Source organism: Bactrocera neohumeralis, chromosome 2 (assembly GCF_024586455.1).
Source record: "Bactrocera neohumeralis isolate Rockhampton chromosome 2, APGP_CSIRO_Bneo_wtdbg2-racon-allhic-juicebox.fasta_v2, whole genome shotgun sequence".
In the NCBI taxonomy this organism is placed as follows: Eukaryota; Metazoa; Arthropoda; class Insecta; order Diptera; family Tephritidae; genus Bactrocera; species Bactrocera neohumeralis.
The window spans coordinates 43,646,948-43,673,032 of NC_065919.1; the positions used below are offsets into that span (position 1 = coordinate 43,646,948).

Consider the following 26,085-nt stretch of genomic DNA (forward strand, 5'->3'; position numbering starts at 1 on the left):
ATTGACATAGTTTAGCGAATTAAAAGACAGCGGCTACGCTGGCTAGGTCATGTCGTCCGAAGGGACAAAAACATTCCAGCTCTGAAAGTATTCGACGCAGTACCCGTCGGGGGAAGCGGAGGAAGAGGAAGACCTCCACTCTGTTAGAAAGACCAGGTGGAGAAGAACCTGGCTTCGCTTGGAATCTCCAATTGGCGACTGGCGCGCTGTTTTTAACACGGCTATAACCGCGTAAGTGATTTTTACGCTTGAAAGTTTACAAGAACTTGTTTTTAGCATATTAGTTAGTGGTCACGATTTCCAGATTTTGTCATCAGCATAACTGACAGAATCAGCGAAATGAAGGCAACGAAATTTTAGTTGAAATCTATTACGTGCTTTCGTATCTGATACAATAACGCAGAAAAAGTATTTATCGCTTGACCAGTAATCTCTTTTAATCGACCAGGACGTATAACCGGTGACCACCTTAACTCCTATTACAACTTTCATACTAGTTACGGTTAAATTGGATTATGTGCACAATTTAATATAGCGTATTTGTTAGTTACTTTACAAAAAAGTTCTATTAGATCTTTGCTAAAAAAAATTTCTAATTGTTGATGTGGTCGTAAATTGCTGAAATTAGTATAGCCCTATCTCATCTGGAAGTTCACAAAACAATTTCATCAACATTTGCACCATCTGAATCTACCAATTTCAAAATCTGAAACTCATTTTTTAGGGACAAATAGAAAATTTAGAATCCTTTCATCCTGCGTAGGGAATCTCTTTTAACAACTACCATCCTAATTTTATTCTCTGATGATGAGGAGGATGAATCGGCCAACTCTTTTGCAATTTCCCATAATGCTTTTAAACTCCACTCGGTTGAATTGAACTCGATGCAATTAAACTTCAAATTATCCCAAGTCTTTTTTGGTAGTACAATTTTCACCTATTTTCTGTCGAAGTTTGATTGGTATTGCCAACCTAAAAAATGAAGATTTGACAGAACAAAACAGAACAACAAAAGTTTCACCATTTTTCCTAAATAAATTCATTAATGTTTAACTAAGGGGTGATCTCCTAGAGATACTTTTCAATAGCCTTTTTTCAGATTATGCGTTAGTCGTTTCAATCTGTCATTTTTGTTCAGTATTATTTAATATTTCATCGTGGAAAGACTTACGCCTGAACGACTTCGTTCCACTTTATCCAACTTTAGAATATCAACCTGAAGAGATTCAAGAGCTGCCATTTCATCAAACAACGGTTTGATGTCGTTGTGGGCCGGTGGAATCATCGGTCCACAAAATAATTGCGGATGCCCGATAAGTGAAGTTTTTCGAGATAGCAGGCGCTCTGTGCAAAGGGGGTGCCGCGGGAGCTCACTTTTGACCAAAACAAACGACGAGTTGATGATTCGGAGCAGTGTTAAAGATGTTAAAGCCAGAGTTTTTCAGACCATATGTGACAATGGATGAAATATGGCTCCATCCGAATAGACTGCCCATGATGAAACCGCCCAAAGCGTGGAAAAACAACAGCGTTTGCAACAGCCGGCTAGCAAGGTTATAGCGTCTGTATTTTGAGATGCGCAGAATTTTTAATGACTTCCTTGAAAAAGTAAGGACCATCACCAGCGACTATTACATAGTGTTATTGGGCTGTTTGAAGGACAATTAACGGCTGTTTCACTAAACCAGTACACGGTGTCACAAGCCAATGAAAACAGTGGTAAAAATCCATGAATCAGATTTCGAATTGCTTTCGCATCCATCGTATTCTCCACATCTGGCACACAATGACTATTTCCTGTTCTCAGATCTCAAAAGAATCTAATTCTTTTCCCAGATACTGTATGAGTCTTTCTCTCTTCTATACTTATAGTTATAAACTACCGATACCTACCTAATACTGCCACTTTTAGATATTACAAATATTGTTTCGAAAAATTGATTCTCAATCGAAAAAACATTGAAATACAATAAATCTTAAAGAGGCAACTCCTTTGTTGTTTCAATTCGCTTTGAGTGTAAAATTATATACACAACTTATTCTTTCTTTTCTGTCAATTGGAAAAGAAAACAGAAAATGACATATTGAATTTTTCTAAATAAAATACTTTAAGTTGATTTGAAGTTATAGTTTCATGAAAATGGAAAAGGGTGAGGCAATTTCCAGCAAAAAACGTTTTTCAAACGCCACCAAGAAGACACATCGCATTTCTTATGAAAATGAGGACGCCGCACGTTCGGCGCTGATCGAGTTCTGTATCTATGTCTGTTTTCTTGTGATGACGCTATTGGGTGAGTAGTGTTGGGTTACGTTAGGGACATGGCTGTTACTCATTATGTTCACCAACAGTGGCCTCTTCTTCACGCAACATGTCTATGTACTTCTTCAACAAAGGTATCGAAAATATATTCTTATCGCGTGAAGTCAACACATCCTCACACGAAGCATCCGTGAGGTTCGCTGAATTAGCCACTACAGCTGACATGTGGGCATTTCTAGAAACTAAATTCATCATGGATCTCCATGGTGTAGATGATAGAGAAGGTGCAGTTGAAGATGACAACGAAGGAAGTGAAAATAGCAGCGGTGAGGGTAACACAGCTGGTAGTTCTGCGGAACGCAGACGCCGGTCCGCTGAGGACAAGCTTGTATTTCTAGAACAAAATCTAGTGTTGGGACCACCACGACTACGGCAGTTACGTGTGAAAGAGAATAGTTGTAATGTACATAATGTCTTCGGCAGGTATTTCTCCAAGTGCTACGCAGACTATTCGAGTAGTGATGAAGATACCACCGCCATATATAAGGGGTAAACTTGTGAATGCTCGAATACTATATTTCTCGCATTCTTAAACCGATAATTGATCTTACAGCACCAAATACAGTACGCTCAGCGCATTAGGCGCTGATTCGATTTGGGGTCAAATCACAACCTATCGCGGTGGGGGTTTTGTGAGAAGTTTGTCTTACGACTTTAACGAAAATAATCAAATTTTGTCTGATTTGAAGTCAAGAAAGTGGTTGGATCGTGCTTCCCGTTTAATAATGGTGGAATTTACCCTCTACAATGCCAATAAAGATTTGGTAAATAATATTAAGTGGGTTGCTATTGTAAGTTAGTTGTGTAGATTCTATAGTTGACCAACTTTTGTTGTATTTTTTATAGATTCATTGGTGAGTTGCCGTCAACCGGTGGTGTGGTCACCACTTATAGCATAGAGTCGGTGAAATTGGCGTCAGTTTTTTGGAGAGATGGCATAGCGATACTGGTGATAGGTGTTATATTTTATCTTTTCATTTTGTATTATACCATAGTTGAGATTTTGGAAGTCATACGCATCGGTTTCACCAATTATGTGCGAATACTGTGGAATTTTGTGGACTTTTTAATAATTGTTGTAAGTTGAAAATTATTTGAAAGTATTTTTTGGAAAAGGCACTAGTTTTTTTACAGTTAGCATACTACACGCTATTCTACAACATTTGGCATCCCTTTTACGTCAACGGGTTATATAAACGCTTTGAGAAGAACCCAAATGAATACCTGCAGCTTGACAAACTGTGCTTCTGGAACTTGACATACCGCGCTGTCTTCGCCATTTGCGCGTTTCTTGTGTGTATGAAAATATTGAAATTCATTAGCTTCAATAAAACAATGCGTCAGTTCAATGCAACAGTGAGCACAGTAAGTGTCACCACTCTGGATTAGCAGAATAATACTAAACCACTTCCGCTTATTTTTCAGTGTTTTCGCGATCTTTTGGGCTTCAGCGTTATGTTCGGTATCGTATTTTTGGCTTACGCTCAGATGGGTCTATTACTGTTCGGTAATGTACACTATGATTTTCGCAACTTCAAAGAGTCCTTGTTGACTATGATACGCATGATATTGGGTGATTTCGACTACGAGGGTATCGAAGAGGCGAATCGTGTATTGGGGCCTATATACTTTCTGACATACATAATATTGGTGTTTTTCATATTACTGGTATCCATTAAGAGTTCTATAACAAAATTTACCTGCAATCTATTTCAATACTGTTACCAAATTTCAGAACATGTTCCTGGCTATTATTAATGACACATATAGTAGCGTGAAGAGTGATATTAGAGGCGGCCGCAATTATTTGTCAACTTATCTGCACAAGTTAATAAATAAATACTGTCCGAAGTGTTGCCGTTTTGGTGAGCAAAAAGATGAAGAGCTTGGTCCATCAAGGGAGGGTACTCCATCCCGCGATGCGAGTCCACAGAGCAATCAAACGAAACGTTCTGTTGGCAAGGATAATGTAGTAGAGTAAGTGCACTGTGCAATATGACTATGTGTCACTGAATAACCTCCGAATGACAATTATGTTATGTTCTGTGCAGTTATTTTGAACCCATCGGACGACAACAAACGCAAGATCCTGCGGCGATTAGTCGGTAAGCTAAACAACGAATTCAATGATGATATAACATTACTGAGTAGTGTGGTATTCACATGTGATCGGTAATTATTTTGAAATATGAATGTGTGTGCAGTGGGGTTAGATTGAACTTCAATCCCTCGAAGACGGCCATCGTTCTGTTTTCGAGACCACCAACATGGTTGGTCCTCATACCATAACGAAGCTGCTCCACAAGGATGAAGGAGTGAGTAGGGAGGAGTATTAGCCATAACTTCACGACATGCGCCATGCCAAGTTGCTAATGGTTGGTTACAACCTTAGTCGGTTTAAATATGTAATCAACCTCACAAGGGACAAATCAGGCTACTTCTTGCTTTTTACACTGGCCATTGCATGTTCTAGAACTACTTTTATACTAGCACGGGATTAACTTCTTGTGCAAATTGCCGGCTCTGCAACATGTAGCCTGAAACTCTAGCCTAACTGCTAATTGACAGCACAGCAGCCTATAAACGCTGGATAAAGGCCTTGGATCCCTGTTTCTAAATAGGGATCACTTTGCCTCAAAAGCACCTAGCAGTATATTGGAATTTATCGAAATGCTGGGGTTAAGTGAGGCATTGTGAATTAAGAGAGGGCACATTAGACTTTAGGACGCGGTGCAATCCTGATGTATTTATCTATCTGTCTATCTAATATTGACCAAGATAATTAAGCGGTAATCAGAAATGACTTATATCCGGTTCGTATGACCGGGAGGGGGCGTGTTTCATTAAATTAGGTTGAATATTTATGTCTTGAACAGCGTTTATTAAGTTTACCACGACACCCAGAAAGAAACGTCGGAAATCCTATATAAAGTATGTATGTATGTATATGTTCAGCTTGACGAGCCGAGTCGATTTGACTATCTTTCCGTTTGTCTGTATATACGGGAACTAGTCCGTATTTCCTATTTCTTATGGACTCTCCGTTTGACTTAAGCTATCCATAAGAAATTTTACAATCTTCCTTTTTGCTTCCCTTTTGTTGGAACCAACGATACCGTCTCAAGTCACCGTATGAAAAACTCTTTTTACACGGTATCCACGAAATTTGGCATGCATTATTTTCCTAAGCAACGATACAATATCCGAGGAAATGGTTCAGAGCAGACGACTATGGCATATAGCTGCCATACAATATAAACGATTATATTAAATTCGTTTGTTTAAATCGGTTCATTACTTTTTAGGACTTGACTCGCATCTAAAAGTGTCCAAATTTTTGACTTGCCACCCAATTTTACTTTTTTGTGGGTTTATTTTGGCATTTAGGATCACGTTTCCTAGCGCATTTCCACCCTGTAGTTAGAGATGATGGGATACTCAGTTTTCACTAGGTTTGGCTGAGAATCTAATGAATTATGAGTTAAGTACATTCAACTTATTTTATAACGAAAAACTCTCTATTTTTGGAAATTTGCCTTAAATAGTAGTTATGCAGAATAATTGTTTCTTGAGCTATACCAGACACTTTTATTGTCGACGGTTTTTTTAAATACTTATCTGCATAGTCTTTTTAGAAGTATTGCTATAATACTCAGCTTGAACTGATATCATAGGCTTTGAATGAGATTCCTTCTAATGAAAAGGCATTTGAAGTTCAAGCGACAAATTTCGCCAGTCATTGAGTTCGATGGGTGCTTAACTTGTAGTAGCAAAAGCTAAAAGGTGTAACCGCAGACTTAAATCTGGTACCACGGGAAGCAGCTAGGCCTTGTAGTTCTCTCCAATCTGCTCATTGAGTTTGGCTTAATGGTGTCCAAGGTGGAAAAGGTGTCCCTCCCGGTGACTAATTGGATTCAAATAATACTTACAAAATTCATTTATTTTTTGGGGCGCTTATTAACGCATTGTTTTGACCTATTTGCTTTTAAGCACTTTGGGGTAAGGTCGTCGTGGGCAGGTACTTACGTACGTTGCTTCCCAACCACCTTATGTCGGGCGGTATTAACCGATTTCCCTTCAGCGTACGCGCTGGCTGAATTCCAAACGGTTTGTCGCAGATCATCTTCATAATACTTGGTAGGAAAGATGGAAGACTATATTTGGTTTTGGCAAGGAATAGTTTTCCTTTCTCGGTTTCAGTATGAAAATAAATTAGGCCTACCATGGAACGGAGAGAGTGTAGATGGTTTGAAACTACTAAACTCTTTGCTAGCAATAACGTATTGTGCGACTTTTTCTACTGCTAAATCTATATCTGACAGAACAGAACTTATTGGGAGGAGGTACTGAGAGTGTATCTATGGAGCCAGTTCGGTCACATTTGTATGTGTTCTAGTCTGCTTTGAATCTATTCCTGTACATCGGTAGCTGTAGACCCCCGATATTAACTTTGAAGTCAATGTACCTGTGGTTGAGGGCCCTAAAAATTAATGTATTCGAACAGAGCCATTCTTCTAGCATTACAGTTCGAGCTAACTCAGGCTGTATGTTGGAGATTCGCATCGGTCTCTATAACGAGTTGCATTTCTGTCATTCCGTGGGCAGGTTCCGTGCCACCAAAAGCAGTGGGTTGTTTGGCAATCTTCACCACTGTGATGTCGACATGTTTGTTAAGAGAGAGAAGTTGTTTTGGGTTTTGCATAGAGTGCAGGTCCCTAGCGTGACCCTGCCGTTGGCATAAAAAATGTGTAGATTGAATGAATTTAATTCAGTTACCCGGGGCCCGAAGGGGCTGAGGTCCTGGATTAGGGTTAGGTTAAACTTATTTTTTACTAGTCTTCGACCAGGTTTGTGCACCTATTATTTAATAATAGGTATAGTAAAAACCTAAATATATTATTTACATGAAATACATATATATTTAAATGAAGAGTATTCTTCTTCATAGTTCTTCTTTTTCACATAGAGTATATTTGGCTATATATTTAACTTAATCCCCTATTTATTATTTAGTTTAACGGCACGTGTTGCAGCTTTGGAGGATGTGATCGAACAGCTGATCGGAGATGTGGATCGGACAATGCGCAAGGTTTTACCAAGTCGACGTCAACGACAAAATGCCAGACAAAACTCGCCATCTCAACGGGCGGAACGCTAAATAAAATTCGAGGGAGTATATGTCTCTAATATAATTTTTAGTCAACAAATTCATGTTTGTTTTTGTTTAACAATTAACTGTAATACAAGTAATTTGGTTGTTTCATAAAAGTTGTGAATATACTCTTTGATGGATATGTATAAAAAATGTATTGAAGTTCATAAATATTACGAAGAAAATGTGCGCAAATAAAGCAAATATAAAAGCATTCACTTGTTAAATCTCTTTATTTGTATTAAGTTTAGCGTGTAATAAAGCTTAAATATCACAATAATTGTATCTAAATAAGCTCTCCAACTGTGCGCTGATATGCCCCATTAGTTTTCTCTATGACCTAACACTGTAAAATTACTCTGATATCATGGGTTATTGCAAAAACTAAATATGTAACAAACTCTGCGCAGAAAGCTCAAACAACTCTTTGCTTTCAAAAATATGCTGGTTTTGTTAAATATTCTCAACCTGCCGTGGCAAAAGCTTACTTCCAGCTCCATAACTACATTCCGATAATAATTTGAAACTAGTTATTACACCTCGCCGCAGTGTAAGCTAAAAGTATTATTCAAGTTATAACATACAAGTATTTTGTATATAGGCAATTTATGTGTATCAAGTACCACCTGACCTGATTTTGTTTCTTATTAGATAATAATAACTATTAATACTCTCGTAATATTTTGAACAGGGTATAACACATTTTTTAAAGACCTAGATAGATTTCCTTCAAACTTAATGCCAAAATACATTATTTTTTGTGTGGAATCAAATTTATGGTTCCGAAACGTTCAGAAGGTTAATAAAGGCCTTAAAGGTTTATAATGGTTTGTCGCGAGTAATTGTTTTTGATTGCTACAAATTATTCAAAGAGGGTCGAAAACGCGTTGGCAACGAAACGCTTCCAGGACGTCCAACAACATCAACTGATGATCAACACGTCAATTAAATAAAGGAATTGGTGCTTGAGAATCGACCATTAACAGTCAAAGATCTTACTGGCATTATTGAAATATCGGAAGAATCAGTGAAAACCATTTTAAAATGATCATTTGGGCCTAAGAAAAGTGAAAGCATGATGGGGTTAAAATCACTAATTTTTTTCGAAAAACAGCGTCGCATTAAAGTCAGTGAAATAATGCTCTCCGCCTACCAGGATGCCCTGAAACGAGTTATTACTGGCGATGAGTCTTGGATCTATGCTTACGATCTGGAAACGAAAGATCAGTCACCCAAATATCGTGACAAAGGTGAGACGAAGCCAAAAAACACGTCAAAGCAGGCCAAAAATAAGGTTAGCTTGACAGCTTTCTTCGATTATCGAGGTGTAGTGCGCTCCGAATTCCTTCCGACCGGTCAAACTGTTAACAAGGAATACTATTTGAGTATTAAGCGTCATTTGCGCGAAACTATTTGTAACAAAAGACCGGAATTATGAGCCGACACTCTTGCTTTCTGGCTGAGTTTTCCAACCAATTTAATTATGTATATACTACTGTGATGGTGAATTTTTAATTTATACTTCGCGTGTTTTTCGAATCGGTAAATTTTTTTTTGTAAGTCGGTAGTACTCTTAGTAACATCTATGCTAAATTTCACGTCAAAATAATTATTCATTAATATGTCTGAATTTATTGAACAAAGAATTGCGATAATGCATTATCTCATACTGCACTTTTTATGTGAATATTTCGGCACATTTTCAACTAATATCGTGCGGCAAATTCACATGACCAAACCGAGGACACCTTTTTGACTCAGTTGAGGATATAAAAGCTGAATCGAAGAAGGCGTGATAGCCATAACGACAGAGGATTTTTTTTCATAACTTCGAAGTCGTGGAAAATTTCGTCTATCTAGGAACCAGCATTAACACCAATAACAACATCGTCCACAAAATACAATGCAGAATAATTCTTGCGAACAGGTGCTACTTCGGACTGAGTAGGCAATTGACGTGTAAAGTCCTCTCTCAACGAACAAAAACCAAACTCTATAAGGTGGAAAAGGACTTGGCTTCGCTTGGAATCTCCAATTGGCGCCACATAACAAAAAGGAGAAACGAGTGGCGCGCTGTTGTTAACTCGGCTATAACAGCGTACGCCAGTAAGAAGAAGATAGAACACCAAACAGTGACTTTTTGAGTATGAGAGTCAACAATGCCTTGCGGATGATCAGCACTCCAGATGCGACAATTTTGTTATTAACGTACCCATTTAACCAAAAGTGGAAATTGAGATCCGTCGCCATTTCGTTTTGGCCCATTCATTGAAGGTGCGATGATCGTTCGGCTCTATTTAAATGATCTGCGTTCATCCGCAAATCAAGCTCTGAACCATATTTTATAAATTTTTAGCACCAAGCCATTTACTTCACGTTTAAATGAGAGGTATAACATCGCAGAGACACATAAATTTATACGAAAGTATTTATCTTAACCAGCCAGCCAGCCTCTCGTTAGTGATGGGGGTCTTGACGGGCCACTGCCCTATTGGCAAACATGCTGTAAGACTGGAATTCTACCGGACGCCACATGCATAAGCTGTTTGTAAGAAGATGGGGTAGTAACTAGCCAGCACTTCCTTCTTGACTGCCCAGCTTTTGGGAGATCAAGACTTAGACACTTGGGGGCGCATACCTTCAGACATCCCACCGAACTGGCGGGCGTAGAAATTAAGCGCCTTTGCAAATTTGTATTGGCTACGAAGCGTTTCACCGATCGTTAAGTCCGAACACGGGAGTTCTATTTTCAATGGCTTCACAAAGGACTACATCCAGTCCACGTGCGATCTATGATCAGCCATCTAACGTAACCTAACCCATTTATCTTAACGCCCTCACTTGTTTTGGTGTGATTGATATTTATGCCAGTTAAAAAAACTGTAATGAATAGTTTGAACTTGTTAAGTAATACCCTTAAGAACTTAAGAGCGATTCATAAATATTTAAGCGTTGCAGATTCAAATTGGAAGTACCTGTAAAATAATTATTGCCGGTGATTACTCAGGTGGTAAGTTCATAATAAATAATACAAAATAATTTATTATATGCTCTTAATTATTGCTTAGGGCCAATGTTATTTATTACAATATTCTTTTAATGAAAAACTAATTAAAATATTTATTAGAAAATTGAAATACGTGACTAATTTCCTTTCTTTTTTTTTTTACTTAGGTTACGTAGTATTTTCATTTGGTGCTTCAAAAGCTTCAAAGTTCCTACGAAAATTAGTAGAGCGTCGAGACAGTAAACTCAATTATTTTAACCTAGAAAGAATTTTTGGTTGCCCTCAATGAACTGCCGCTACAAAGAACCGTTTTTATATCGTTATAAATTTGGTGGAAAAGTGGTACAAGCCTCATGGTTAGAGCTATTGCATTTGAGTTCAAACAATATTAAAGAAGGCTTTTGATATGATTGGTTCATGCAATAGATTGTATATATAAATATGCTCCAGAAATAAAGAGATACTAAATATCTGAAACTAGTACAGGAAGCATTATTAACTTAACTAGAATGTGGATGCATAAGAACCTTACAACCAAGTCCTGGAGGTTCGGGCGTGTTGCTGTCGATATGTGTGACCTAAAAGAAAATAATTCTTATTGTAGGCAACAGCTTCAGGTAGTTCAATAGTTGACTGTATAGATCCGAAATAGGAGTTGGGTCGTAGGGGAAAAAATACAGCAGGCTTCCTCATCGTCAACTCTTGCTTGGGAGCTCGGGAAGTCGGGAAGTATTTTGTGCCCATTTTGAACATAAGATTGAATTACTAATATGATCAAAAAAGAGTAAAACTTTGTTCATAATCTTAAAATTCTTACTTTACTCTTCAAAATCTGAGTCGTCCCTCAAAGTAATCCTCCTTGGTCCCAATACACTTCTGTCAGCGTTTTTCCAATCCTTAAATCCAGTTATTAAAGTGAATTTCCGGAATAGCCTTCAATGCGCATAAAGATTCACGTTCAATGTCTTCGATTGACTCAAAATGGTTTCCCCAGAGTGTTAGTTTGAGTTGAGGATATTAGTTGAAAATTTGGTGAAAAACTCACGAAAGCCCATAACCAGGGCTTGTTTTTACGAATAGCTTCGTGGAAATGATACACAGCACTCAAATAGTATTCCTTCTTGTCAGTTCGATTGGTCGAAAGGAATTTGGAGTGCACCACACCGCGATAATCGAAGAAAAATGATAACATAACCTTGATTTTTGATCATTTGTACCAATCAAAAACACTTGAAAATTGATTCCACAAAATTGAATGGAACTGCTTAGTAGAATAATTTCACTCACCGAAAAATCGAAGAATGCATTTTATGTACTTCAGAAAGACAAGTCTATACTATACACTATTGATTATTTTAACGTGACATTGAACCAACCTAGAAAAAAATATATTATGTGCTACTATACACATATTCTATGAAAGTTCCCCCTACAACGCGATTCTTTTGACCCATTTCTCCAACATTCTTAATTTATCTGTATATTCACAGAAAACGGTGGTGGTCAGTGTTTTTTTTTTTGAGGATAGGACATTTTGTGTATATGGACCTTCTTCTTCTTCTGTATTGGCGTAAACCAATAGCCGAGTTTTCAACAGTGCGCTTGTCGTTTTTTCATAATGATCGTTGCTCGATCTGGTTGGTCGCTTTTCTATGCGGAGACAGCCAGGTAGCTTGATGAATTTTTCTGTGCTGGAATTTAGTACTACAGCTAACTATATATCGGGCCCCGAAATGGTAATCTTTTCTTGTGGAGGCTGAATTTACCGGCTGTTGTGCCAAAGAAACCTTCCTTGCCCACCCCGACATCAAAGCCACTAAGCATGATTATGACATCGTGGCGGGGCAGCTCTCAAAGGTGCGCTGCAAGTATGAGCACTCTGAGATATCTTTGGTCATATCGTCCTTATCTTCCGTTGGGGTGTGGGTGCGAACCAGCGATATGTTGAAGAACTTCGCTTGAATGCGGATTGTAGCTAGACGTTCATCCACCGGGGTGAATGCCAAAACGCGACGACGGGGTTTCTCTACCACTGCAAATCCCACACCAAATTTGCGCTGCTTTATATGGCCGTTGTAGTAAATGCCACAAGGACCTACCCGTCTGAGTCCTTGTTCCGTTCATCGCACTTCTTGAACGGCGGTGATGTCAATCTTTACTGTAACGAGGGCATTAAAAAGCTAGGCGTCGGCACCTTCCCAATTAAGGGACTGGATATTTCAGGTTCATGCCCTCATGTTCTTAAAACGTAGTCCTTAATACGTTTGCAGTGGTCGTTATCAAAATGGAGTCTCTCATCCGCGGCCGTTGTTTCGTTTTCATTGGATGTACAATCCTGGGGAGGGATGGTTCGCCTTGTCACTTTAGCTCGCCTCCAAACGGATATTTTTTGGCTACCCAGAGGACATTTGATCTAAGACCGGAAGTGGTGAGCCGCTGGAACCATATGTAAAATGATCGTTTTTGGTCACTCTAATTGAATAAAAATACTAAAATACTATATGTGTAACATGTTATACAAATATAAAAAAACTGAAGCACATTATATGAATAGGTCATTGTAACCCACCTATACTAACGAGGAATTTGCCTTGTAACGTGGTTGAAGTATTTGTAATTTTTTTTAATCAATTTATGTCTGAAAAAATTAGATCATTTTCTGTTTGGGTGTAGAAATGAACGCTTACATCAATATACATATGTGTATTACTTCCTCTAGAGCATATAAATATGTATTCGAGTATGTAACTAGAGTGCTATGTGAACCACCTGTTCGATTATCTCTGATTATGCGCTCGAGCAGCGAACAAAAGACTTCAACAGTTGTTTACGCCCTGCCAACCGGTATTGTTGTTGTTGTTTGGAAATATGCAATCTACTCGTATGACAAACCTCTGAGCACCACGACACTGACTCTAAAGCAACTATGTGTTAGACGCCACAGCCACCACCCAAAAGTATTTATGCGTTGCATTATTGCATTTGCACGGACGGACTGTGGGGCGGTGCAACGCGATCGGTGGTTTATTTACATAAAAGCTACAAACTCACCAGCACCAAAGCAATTAACACAGTGACTCTTAGAAGAAAAAAATGAAATAATAGAATATAGTATATAATGGAAGTGACTACATTCCCAGCAATAGAACGGGAAGTGCGGTGGCAAAGCTTCGACCAGTCGCGCAAGCGTACAATTTCAGCAGCGTCGTGGCCGCCGATCGGCGATTACATATTTACACCACATAGTCGGGGGCAACATTTGGTTAAAAGAACACTGCTGACAGCACTATCATTCGCTTTAGTCGCATTGCTTACTATTCATATGAGCTGTGTTGGAAAAAATAGCAAATTCCCTGCCATATTGCCAGGTCGGCCCGTTCACCCGCCGTCTGCCGACCCGTCAGGCCATACCTATTGGGCCACCATTCTCTTCGGTCGCTTGTACCCCGTGTGTTTGTTGTAGTTATTTTCGTTTTAGTTGCCGTAGTTATGTTTGAATTCAGTCTTCTGGCGGTTGGCTTGTTTTTGTGAAATGGTTATGTGTGCCGCTTGCGGTTCGTTGGCGGTATAAAAGCGTTCGACTCGTTGATTTTCTTTTGAGTACGACGCTGTTACGCTGGGGATTGGTGCAAGTGCAAATTCGATTTTTCATTTAAATACGAAAATCAGTTAGTGTATTTGTAGTGCACCATCATTAAGCAATTACAAAAACAATAAAAACAAAAATAAATAAATATTTTTAGAGATTTGCAAAATATTGCGTGAAGCCAAAAATAAGTTAGAGCAAAAAAAGTGTTTGGCAAATATAACTGTACTAAACGAAAGTACTCCGAGAGACTGAAAGTATTTAACAAATTTCAAGCAACTAATGGTGCCTTTGGTTTAAGCCACACGGCCGATTAATTGGATTACAAATCAACGGAGCCAAAATGAATAAGTTGGTAAGCAAGTGATGGAAGTGTTAAGCAATAAAAAGTATTACAAAATAGTTTAAGTGAATGGGAAATCGACAAAATTTCGTTAAAAAATTAAAAAAAAACTTTCTGTTTAAAATCTTTAAAATAAATTAAAAATGTTTGAGCGCAATATAAATATCCTATACAGGCTGAAAATTGAATGTTTGGAATTACAGAGCAATTCTACAAATATAGATCTTTGACAGCATCTTAAGTGGTATTTCTCCAGTTTACTCAAAATGTTAATTGCTATTAAAAGAAAAGGAAAATAACCTAATATTCCGATAAAGCTTCTCAAGCTATCAAAACAAGTACTCTAACGGGCCATATCGATTCAGAAATTATTAAGTATCACAGAAGATCGTTTTCGTACATTGAATGTAGGAAAAACGCTCCTCGTTGAAAATATAAAATATAAATTAGTTGCTCTCTAATCCACCCATAAAGTAATCATAGTTTAGAAAGTATGAGAGTCTGGTAGCAGAGCGGGAATTTGCAGAACAGAGACAATTTTCCGGCTACTATTACAGATCAGTGGTATCTCTATGGGGGTTTTGGGGGTCAAGCAGAATAAAATCTGGGGGTTAATAAATAAAATCATAGAGAACGCCGATCAGAACGTGGAAAATAATTTCAATTCAAATTCCGAATATTTACAAAGTAGCACCGATATTAAAAATATGTTGGAATGAGAGTTTTCCTGGGAATACCCTCAAGAAACGATTCAGGTCTGAAAATTCTTAATCAGGGGTATAGCATTCCCCATTGATTATAATATCACGGCTTCATTTTTAAAGAAATATAAACCAATAACTTCCTCTGCCCATGAGCACACCAAAATGTGACTTTCTGAGGATGTAAGTCAACAATGCCTTGCGGAGTATTATCACTTAAGACGCGAAAATTTGGTTATTAACATACCAATTTAACCAAAAGCGAGCTCTGGATGAATTAAATTTTCTGGTGGAAATTGGGATTAGTGGCCATCTCGTTTTGGTCCATTCATTGAACATACGATGAACGTTCGGCTATATTTCTTAAACGAGTTGGGTTTCAAGGGTTTGCAAATCAAGATTACCCTCAAGAAAGGAATTCTGGATATGCCATTTTTACAGATCTAAGCAAGAAGAAGATAAAGTTCTGCTCAGAAACTCTATGATACAAATTCATCTACCTTCACCATTTAAAATGTATATAAAATGTCATAAACATCTCGGTTTGCTTGAGAATAGATTTTATATTTGAAATGAAATCTTGTTCTCTTTATTTTCTCCATAATATTAAAATTATGGTGTTCTCACTCTTCATTCATAAAGATTCCTATTTTGCGGTCACCATTGTTTTCAAACTACCACTATTACTACTAACTGGTAAAACAACTAACTGGTAAAACAAGTAAACTTTCTCAGCAAAACACTCCATAGGTGCATTTTATACCATAAAATGGAGATCTTTATTCTGATTTTAGTCGATTAGTTTAAATGGCAGCTGTAAGCTATAGTGATCTGATCTGAAAAATATGCTCGAAGATTGTAGCGATGCCTACAACCAACTCCAACTTTCGTGAAGATATCTTGAGGAACAAAAGAGCTTTCTGTAAAGAACTTGAGTTGGATTGGTCATTTGTATGGCGACTATACTATAGTTGTCTGATATCGAAAATTCTGAGAAATGAGCAGCTTCTTGGCAATAAGAGGATGTGTGCAAAACTTCAGATCGATATCTCAAAAACTTCAGCAGTAGCTCGCGTATTTAGAGACGGAAAGACAGACGGATGTGGCTAAATCAACTTAGATCATCAAGTTGATAATTTATATCTACGAATATGCTTTATAGGAACTTTGATGTTTCCTGGGTGTTACAAACTTCGTGGCAAATATAATATATTCTATTTAGGATATAAAGTTGTGACGCTTTCTTAAAAATTGGCGAATAATGGTTGATATAAACCAATTTACTATAGTTTTATATAAATTGTTTCCACGTCACCTATGAGATAGTGTACTTCGGGCGTTTTTTACGACTAAATATATTTCTAAAAATAAAATAATAATACCATAACATTAATGAAAGCGAAAGCGCATGCGTAATTTCCTTATGTCTCTTATTAACACAGGTGGCAACGCGGAAATAATAACATGTCACATCAAATGAATTTATGAAAATATGCGTGGAATGTGTCTTATGGAATCTAGAGTGTACAATATTCCATACTTGCGTTTCAAGACTTCTGCGAGCTCCAGCATTACAAAATATACTTTATATAATATGTGTATGTATGTTTCCTCTGAGCATAACAATAACTGCTTTGGAAACCAGATCAGTAATTGAACCAGAAATTTCCATTGAGTCATATCATGTCTTTCAGTTAGAGATTGGGCACTATGTAGGCGGACAAGTGAACTTTTAATACTCAGAAAAGTACGAGAAATGTAGTGTTGTATATTTATGTCTGTGTATGTATGTATACTATATGTACATATATTTGCAAATACAATTATGATCCATAACTTATATACGTATGTATGTATATAAATAACTTGTGTGTGTGGGCATGGCTAGCTTAAGGTATGCGTGTTCGCTGCGCGTTTGGCGCAACTGCTCTGAACAGAAGACGGCCTTGAGAAAACGAAAACGCCTGTTGCATGCTAGTTAAGCCCCTTCAACTGCATACCGACATTCTTAGGTGCTTGTTACAATTAACTGGTGCAAAGTTGGCAATAATGAATGGGGCTGCATGTGCTTATGTGTGAGTGCATGCATTAATGTGTGCACTTGTGTGAGTGTGTTCTACAAATAAGCACAAAATTAGCAATCATTGCTGGCTTCTGCGGTGTTGCATTAATGAGTAAAATGTAGTAATATAATTAAATCGGTAACGGCGTTTTGTTGTAATAGAGTTGTTGTGTCGAATAGTGGTCTGAGTTTCGTTATTCTGTTTGAATGTTCAAATTGAAGATTTTTGCAATTGATTGTGATGAAATATGACATACTCACAAATGATCGATGGACTTCATTTAAAGTGTGTATATAAAGGAGTAAGTATTTCTATGTGACACCGATATACGCACAACCACACTTACTTTCGAGAGATTATTAGCACAAAACATTTTCATTTATTAGAAATTTGAGAAGAGTGAGAATGTAAGTCTAAAATTCGACCAAATCGACTCTCCACGGTCTCCGTGTTTTCTTCACTGCTGATCGTGGTCTATTCAGTCGAATATCATCCAATAATGAATGCTGGGTCTCTAGATGGGTGATGGTGTTGCGAATACTACGCTTAGTAGGCCAATTTTGTTGACTATAAGTTGAGCGAAGCGTGCGAAACACATACTTTACATAACGTGATACTTCGTAGAAAAGTCGAAACATTTGTAAACATTGCTCAGGCGTAAGTCTTTCTATGATGAAATGTCAAGCAATACTGAACAAAAATAACATGACGCCTGAATTAAGAAAAATGTATTAATCTGGTATAATAGTAACATTAACATATCTCAGGAAAAACAACCTTGATTGTTTCAGTAAATCGACCTGCCCAAAACAATCTGCTTACTGAAGTGTTTTCTCAATAAATCCATTCATTGATGCGATGTGTGTGACAATTGAAGCGCACTGTCAAATTCTAGAACAAATAATCCTAAACAAACATCGGATATGCTTGGAACTTTTCAAGAGCCCATAGAGTGAAGCGATGCCATTTGGGAATGTCGAGCGGCTTTAGTTCTTTGCACGAACTCTATTTTGTACGATTTCAATTTAAGATCTGGACGTAAAATGCGCCAAAAGCAATTACATCTAAGCAAGCAATATATATATAAACAAACCTAAACAAATAATATAATCTTCATCAATAATGAAACTATCAGATGGGTGAGTAATAAGTAAACATATTAGTTTGTATAAATAGAAGTAAGAACCGTACTTTACATAACGTGATACTTCGTAGTTAAGTTGAAACATTTGTAAACATTGCTCAGGCGTAAGTCTTTCCATGTTGAAATGTCAAACAATACTGAACAAAAATAACATGACGCCTTGATATGACTCACGCGTGATCTATCAAAAATAGGCGATTGAAAAAGTACCTCTAAAACCCGTTAACTCGCCTGATACGACTGCACGCGTGATCTATCAAAAAAGGCGATTCAAAAAGTATTCTATGATATTTGCTTGCTATCTTTTTCAACTTTAAATTAAGAGATGAAGCTAATTACCGTTAGCATATATGTCATTGAAATAATTTAATGTCCGCTTGTGGGAGATTTCACTGTATTATATGAGCAATGTACAAAATTTTATTCGAAATGGTTACCTGATGGTTTCACCCAAGGTCTCAAATGATTTAACTATACTTCTATAGCAGTACGCGCACTTTCTATTGGTATTGATGTCGCTGCTCGAACCTAAGTTTTGAGACTCTCTAATATATATAATACAGAATCGTATTCGACATGTTCTGTTTTCCAACTCTGACCTTCCTACCTGTTTCTTGGCTAATAATATGAGAAATTTTTCCAAATACAGCTAAAGTTAAAATGTAAACTTCAGGATTTTCGAAAAATTGTAGTTTAATGGATTAAAGTCTAGGCTTCCAGAATGTGAACCATCTGCCTCTTTGATACCAGAAAATTGTTTTTTGCTTTGTTTGCTGGAGCAGAATTTTGGTGGCAGATTGAAGAGAGAAGCTTGATGGTGACCACTTTGAACCTTCGAAATTATCATAAAAGTAGTGTTTTCATGACCGTTGACCGCATGCCACTGAAGAAGCCGCTAAACCACAACTGCTGAGCCCAACTTATTTCAACCGCGTTGTTAAAATTTGAATAGTTGACCGACGGTAGGCTTTCATGTAGAAATCATCTCGAAGTTTGTCAATTATCTGATCTACATACATATATATCTATTTCCAAAGGCATCAGTTTATGTTTTCCATGGGGATTTCTACGGATGCGTTCGATTATAAATAACGAACAGCAAATATTGAACTGATTATTATATATGACTAAACCCTGCATACGAATTATAATAAAAACGACACTTTTTCCAGCGATATTGTCCTCGGATTGAAAATTTTGTAACATAATTTACTAAGAATTTTATGAATATGCCTGAACAACCCGTAGATAGGTCAATTCAAATAAGTTGAGAATGGTTGTCTATTACGAGAATGCTTTCGATATGTCAAAAAAAAGAGATCTTATCTTTAAAATGTAATAAAGTCATATTTGCCATAATTTACAATGTCTTAAAATATCAGTCACTTGTTCGAGGTTATGTCGCCAATTCAACGCGTCAGTAATACATTACTCATTATTCAAATAAAAATACTCTCAGTCGAGATTTGCAAAATCGCCACTGTTATTATGTCTCAGCTAATAAAGTGGTTTCATTTCAAGGACAGCCACATTACCCAGCAGGTGTGTGACTAGTTTGATTGAAAGTAAGCAAAAGTAACATTGACATTCTCCAACAAATCCGTTTGTTGCTCTTTGTTAATGAAATATTTTTCCATCGCAATTATTTATGAATTTTACTAACTATTCACCATTCTTTTGCAGCTCATATTCAGTTGTCTCATTTTGGGCACACAAATCCAACAATCGTACCAACAACAAGACTACACGACACCAGTGCCGATATTGAAACAGATCGATCGCCACAACGACGATGGTTCATATACATATGGCTACGAAGCAGCGGATAGGAGTTTTAAAATCGAAACGAAGTACCCGAGCGGCGAGGTATTTGGCAAATATGGCTACTTAGATGATCAGGGAAAGTTGCGTGAGATCGAGTATGGCGCTAGTAAGCGTGGTTTCGAACCTGCTGGTGCGTATTTCACTACTGTCTATTAAATAATGTAAAATTTGTTATAACTTCCCCTACATTTTTACAAAAATATTACAGGCAGCGACATTAATGTGCCACCGCCCACGCTTACGAACAACAATCCCTATCCGTTAGGTCCGAACGAAATCGACGATGGTCAGTACCGTGAAGATCCCGCTGTCTACTATAAAGATCAAAAGTTCAACCGTCCTGCGGTGGCTCCAAGCAGATTTAGTTTGGATAATTTGCATCAACCACAAAGACCGCAGTACAATCCACCTCCACCTCCGCCACAGTACTACAATCCGCCACCACCACCGCAACCACGCTATCAACAATTAGGATTCCAGCATCAACCACCGCAATTCCGACAACCACCACCTCCACCACCGCCACCACAACCACGTTATCAGCCACAGTATCAACCACAGTATCAACAGCGCTCATATCAGCCGCAACCGCAGTCGCAGTACCCATATGGCAGTTTGCCGCAACATCACCATCCGGCGCTAAAGAATCTCGATATCTGGAGCGGTTCGTATAGCATTGATTACACGGGCAGACGCAAGTAGAAGGTTAGCATGCGTACTAGAATGTGGGTGGTTTGCCCTTGCTGAAAAGTCATGGTAAAGCTTGTGGTTTTTGTTGCGTATGCCGTGTCGTGTGAAGTGGAACGAGTTGTGGCGTGAGCGTTGAGATCGTCATCATTAAGACTTGTACTGATTTCGTGGAACAACTCAATCAGTTACTAAGAATTTTTACATGTAAATATTATATGTTTGTAGTACTTTAATAACGCCTATTAGTTAGTGAAGGCGAACGAGTCGAAATATATGTATATATATATTTATCTATCTTTTTATACTTTATAATAATTGATTTAAGTGCAAAACATAACCATAGAGAGGAGAGTTGGAAATTTGAAAATAAATATACAAATTTCGAAGTCAATGGCTTTTGTGAATTTCTTCTTTTTAAATAATTTCATTCACATGTGTTTTCAGTTCGAGATATCTTATACGTATATAAAAATGCAACGCAAAATGGTTTGCTAAGCGCATAACTCAACAACGCCTGGACCAATTTTGCCAATTCTTTTTCTAAAATGTTCGTTGAGGTTCAAGGATGTTTTTTACGGCAAGAAAAATTCGAATAACTGCCGGAACCCTACCCTACCCTACCCCTAAAAATAGCCCTTTTCTTTTTCCCATACAAACGAATGAATATTTGTTTGTTAGTAACGCTAAGGGTTCGCTGTGGATCGGGGAAGGTTTAGAAATAAAAGTATCTTATACTTTTCATGAGGAAAAGTCAGCAAATTGGATATTTCCAAAAAGTAACTTTTTTCCATACAATTTTTTTTAAGTTTTGTTTGTTTTGTTTTTCAATATTTTGATTTGTAAATTATTTGAATCGTTCAATTTCGGTCGCTTGCTTTTTTATTCCGGCTATTCAAAGGAAAATTATCGAAAATTATTCAATGAAAACTTTACGTGTGTTTCACACAAAGTAATAAATTGCGAATAGGTCGCCCTAATATCGGTCGGTGTTCTTTTCGCCACCAACGTATGGCAGCCCAAGGCAAGGTACGGCAAGAAGTACTCCCAGGATGCGATGACATAAGTACATGTGGAATTATGGATCGCGGTCAATCAGCAAGCGATCGTCACGATGTTACAGCACGAGTTTTCAAACAACAATTACGATGTTTGATGGACTTTATCTTGAAGCAACGTATGTATATACTCTGTTGAGTTGCAAAAAAGACTCTGTTGAGTGGCAAAAGAGAACACACATTCATCTTTGGATGGTGGTTACACCAGATCAAATTGATGAAATCATTTCTGCTGAAATTCCTGATGTAGAGAAAGATTCAGTTTTGTACAAAGGGGTTAGAACCAATATGGTTCATGGGCCTTTGTTTGTATGTCTGACAATAAATGCACCAAACACTATCCACGTGCTTTTCTTTCGGAAAGACAAACTGGAAATGATGGATATCCACTCTATCGGCGTTGATCACCAGACGACAATGGCAGAACATTCAACATTCAGTTTAGAATAGTGAATACCGAAGTTGACAACACACGGATCGTCTATATTCACCATTATTGTCTAATTCATATTCAAAGCTCGTATCAATATTGAATATTGCAGTTTGGTGTAATCGATAAATACGTTTGTAATTACGTCACCAAAGGAAGCAATATGGCGGTTATTGGTCTTGAACGATACGGTCGATACGTGAATTGCAACAAAGCGCTTTGTAGGATATTTACTTTTGCAATTCATGAACGTTTTCCGACTGTTGTGCGTCTCGCAGTTAATTTAGAGAATGGCCAAAGAGTGTATTTCAACCCAAAGAATATAGTAGAGCCAGTGGAAACACCGCCAGCAACAAAATTGACGAGTTTTATTTATTTTTACCTTGTATTATTATACTTGGAATGCATCGTCGAAGAAATAGTTGCGCAGAAAGCAAGGCCAATCAGAAGATTGACATCCAGATGTGTTCTCAACTAATGCATTAGGACGAATTTACACAATCCACCCGAAAAACAATGATTGCTTCTACCTTCGGTTGCTATTGATTAATGTACGCGGTTCAATTTTATTTGAGTGATTGCGTACTGTGAGTGGTACGGTGTTTTTGGAGAAGTAAACCAGCTATTACAATTGCCCCAACATGTTAATCACTGGAATGAAAATGAAGTTCGCACACTTTTCGCGATAATCATTTCGACATATCAGCCTTGAAATCCGCGTCAATAATGGGATACGAACAAAAATGACATTGCCGAAAACATTTTACATCATCTTCACAAAAATTGGAAATGGGTCAATTCCGGTTGATACTTCCGGTGGTTTGATATCAATTCCATCTTCCCTGTATTATCGTATCTACGATAAATGGCAAAAATACCGATGTTGCTGACTTAAACTGGAAAATTCAAAGTCAAATTCCGGGAGACTTGCGCTCACACAAATCAATCGATCGTCTTCATAATGAAGACTACGCCGTGAATTATACAGTGGAATTTCTAAATTCTTTGGACAGGCTTGGTATGCCACCGCATCCTTTGCATCTCAAAGTTGGATCTGTCGTTATTATGTTCCGCAATCTGCGCTATCGAATACAAGGGGGCAGAATGCTTGATTCTAAGAATTCCTTTGAGTTCTAACGATTTGCAATTTTAGTTCAAACGAAATCGTTTCCAGTGAAAATTGCATTTGAGATGACAATCAACAGGACATAAGGCATAGTGTGTGGTATAAATTTGGATTTTCTGTACACCGGAACAAAAACCAAAAATTGTTGTTTATCAATCTGCGTTACATTGAAAAAAAAATTAAGTGATAAATTTAGCTTTCTCTTCATTTCAAAACACATAATTTCACGCAGGACAGGCTGCGGGGCCAGCTAGTAATATATAAATTTTTTGGAAGGTCTGAATTTTAGTGCATACCTATGTATATATCGTTAGTGTGATCAAGCAAACTTTTTATAGTCCCTATTATGTATATCTGTAATTCGTTAGAATGGATTTTATAAGAAGTCCATTTCTCCACCTGTAACATTAATAATGTATTTAAATTAACCATTGTCAGAACTCTTATAATATTTCGATTTTCACCTCTCGAAGCATACGAAATTGACCAATACAAATATTGTATTGTGTTTAGGATCACAGATCCTCTCTGACAAATTTGTTTTGTAATTTTTTGGTTTACTGATGGTTATATAGTTAAATAGAGTTAATATTTGCTAAGGATTTTCTTCTATATTGGCGTAGACATCGCTTTCGCGATTATAGCCGAACACCAGCGCGCCATTCGTTCTTCCTGTTTTCTGTTTGGCGCCAACTGAAGGTCTTTCTCTATATGGTCTTTCTCTTCCCCTATTTCCCCGGCGGGTACTGCCTCGAATACTTTCAGAGTTCCATTCGGACGACATGACCTACCTGCTGCTAGTCTCTGTCTCTTAATTCGCTGAACTATGTCAATGTCGTCGTATATCTCACACAGCTCATCGTTCCATCGACTGCGGTACGAACCATAGATTTTCCGTATAGCCTTTCTCTCGTAACGCCGACCCATCAGGTGATGTGATTGTCCATGCCTCTGTACTATATAGCAGGACAGGGATGATGAGTGACTTGTACAACTTGGTCTTTGTTCGTCTAGAGAAGACTTGACTTCTCTTCTCAATTGCCTACTCAATTCGAAGTAGCACCAGTTGGCAAGAGTTATTCTGCGGTAGATTTCGAGGCTGACGTTGTTGCTGGTTTCAAGATAGACGAAATTATCTGCGACTTCGAAGTTATGACTGTCAACAGTGACATGGGAGACAAGTCGCAAATGCGACCACTGTTTGTTTGCTGACAGGAGATATTTCGTCTTTATTCGTTCACTACGAGGCCCATTTGCTTTGCTTCTTTGTCCAACTTGTAGAAAGCAGAACTAACGATGCCAATGATATCAATGTCATTGGAGTAACTCAGCAGTTGTACACTCTTGTAGAAGATTGTACCTTCTCTATTAAGATCTGCAGCTCGAAGATCTGGTCAGTTTTTGATTTTCCTGGCCTAAGGCCACACTGATAAGGTCCAATCAGTTTCCTGATGGTGGGCTTTAATCTTTTACACAATGCGGTCGACAGAACGTTATATGCGATATTGAGGAGGCTTATCCCACGGTAGTTGCTGCAGATTGTGGGGTCTCTCTTTTTGTGGATTGGGCAAAGCCAATCGGGCTTGCTTTCGTTAGACCATATTCTACAAAGAAGCTGATGCAGACTCATTATAAGTTGCGGATACACACCTTTGAAAAGAATATAGGAAAAGAGAAAAAGTTTATCACAAGCACAAAATGAGAATTTGGTCGACGGAAAACTGGAAGTACTGAAATCTTGTGGTAGAATGCTCAGCAAGAAGAAGGAGTGAATGAGATTTCTGCAAACGGCTCGTCATTTCCATTATCTCGAACGCGTAGTTGAGCTTCTTCAATTCGTCCGTCAATGTCAATAGTTCGATTCCAAACAACAAACATATCGGAACCAATTATTCTCGTAATTTCTATATAACTTACCTAGCTCTATATCTACATATCTCGATAAGTTTTTGATGTTGGTTGAAAAGGGAGGTGGAGGAGCGCTCGGCACAGTTAAGCTGTGACTGGGCTCATTGGGATTCCAAGTTGTAACCAATTGAGTTCAGCAATATAGTGGATTTGACAAAATATCTGATTCTTTTCCACCTTAATTTAGTATTTTTTTTTTATATTTAGGAGCCGTGGCAGATATCCCTACTAAGTATAATGAAACCTGGTAGACAAGGTGACAATATTCCATCCTATCGTATGTTGCTCCCTGCGGATTCTATTTTATTTCCGAAGAGTTCCAAAGTTCCGAAGAATCTTAGAGGTAGATTCCATGTGATGACGCTGTGTCTACTACCCTATTGTACTTTGTGGCATGCCTTGTGTTGCCAGTGTTCAAATACCTAAGGTAATCCTCTAGAGTCCATTGCTTCAAGCCATTCTTGAAGAAGCTAAGTGACTTAGGGTCGCGTAAGGGAACTGCTATCCCATCTGCCCCAAGCGAATCAACTCGTTCGTCTTTTCAGATATCCAGTACCCAGATGATGTTCATCAAAGTTTTCACTGATAGTCAAATTATTGCCTCCTTGCATAGTCTTATGCAGTGACATTTCGTGTTGACTCTGCGGATAGCCGTTAGGTGAACACTACTATACTGGCGACTATAAGCATTTAAACTAATTCATCAAGGTTGCCGATTTGCGGTTGATATTTATAG

The 26,085-nt window shown here is 37.9% G+C and overlaps 2 protein-coding genes across 2 annotated transcripts; both read left to right on the forward strand.

Annotated features, from left to right (window-relative positions):
- Positions 1-2,140: 2,140 nt before the first annotated feature.
- Positions 2,141-7,478, forward strand: LOC126759217 (polycystic kidney disease 2-like 2 protein). The gene is made up of 9 exons (XM_050473962.1): positions 2,141-2,291; positions 2,350-2,809; positions 2,874-3,098; positions 3,167-3,398; positions 3,455-3,685; positions 3,746-3,988; positions 4,056-4,297; positions 4,372-4,425; positions 7,334-7,478. Exons 1-9 carry the CDS (start codon positions 2,141-2,143, stop codon positions 7,476-7,478), a joined length of 1,983 nt encoding a protein of 660 aa, XP_050329919.1.
- Positions 7,479-13,721: 6,243 nt separating this feature from the next.
- On the forward strand, positions 13,722-21,221 carry LOC126751297 (activating signal cointegrator 1 complex subunit 2 homolog). The gene is made up of 3 exons (XM_050461454.1): positions 13,722-14,420; positions 20,000-20,270; positions 20,349-21,221. The coding sequence occupies exons 1-3, from the start codon at positions 14,409-14,411 to the stop codon at positions 20,840-20,842; spliced, it is 777 nt and encodes a 258-aa protein (XP_050317411.1). The 5' UTR covers positions 13,722-14,408; the 3' UTR covers positions 20,843-21,221.
- Positions 21,222-26,085: the final 4,864 nt, after the last annotated feature.

Excerpts from the sequence above, each read along its gene's own strand:
- LOC126759217 (XM_050473962.1), top strand. The coding sequence starts at position 2,141 with ATGGAAAAGGGTGAGGCAATTTCCAGCAAAAAACGTTTTTCAAACGCC. Across the intron at positions 2,810-2,873 it reads ACCACCGCCATATATAAGGG|CACCAAATACAGTACGCTCA; the intron begins GTAAACTTGTGA and ends TTGATCTTACAG. Across the intron at positions 3,099-3,166 it reads GATTTGGTAAATAATATTAA|ATTCATTGGTGAGTTGCCGT; the intron begins GTGGGTTGCTAT and ends TATTTTTTATAG.
- LOC126751297 (XM_050461454.1), top strand. Across the intron at positions 20,271-20,348 it reads GCGTGGTTTCGAACCTGCTG|GCAGCGACATTAATGTGCCA; the intron begins GTGCGTATTTCA and ends AAAATATTACAG.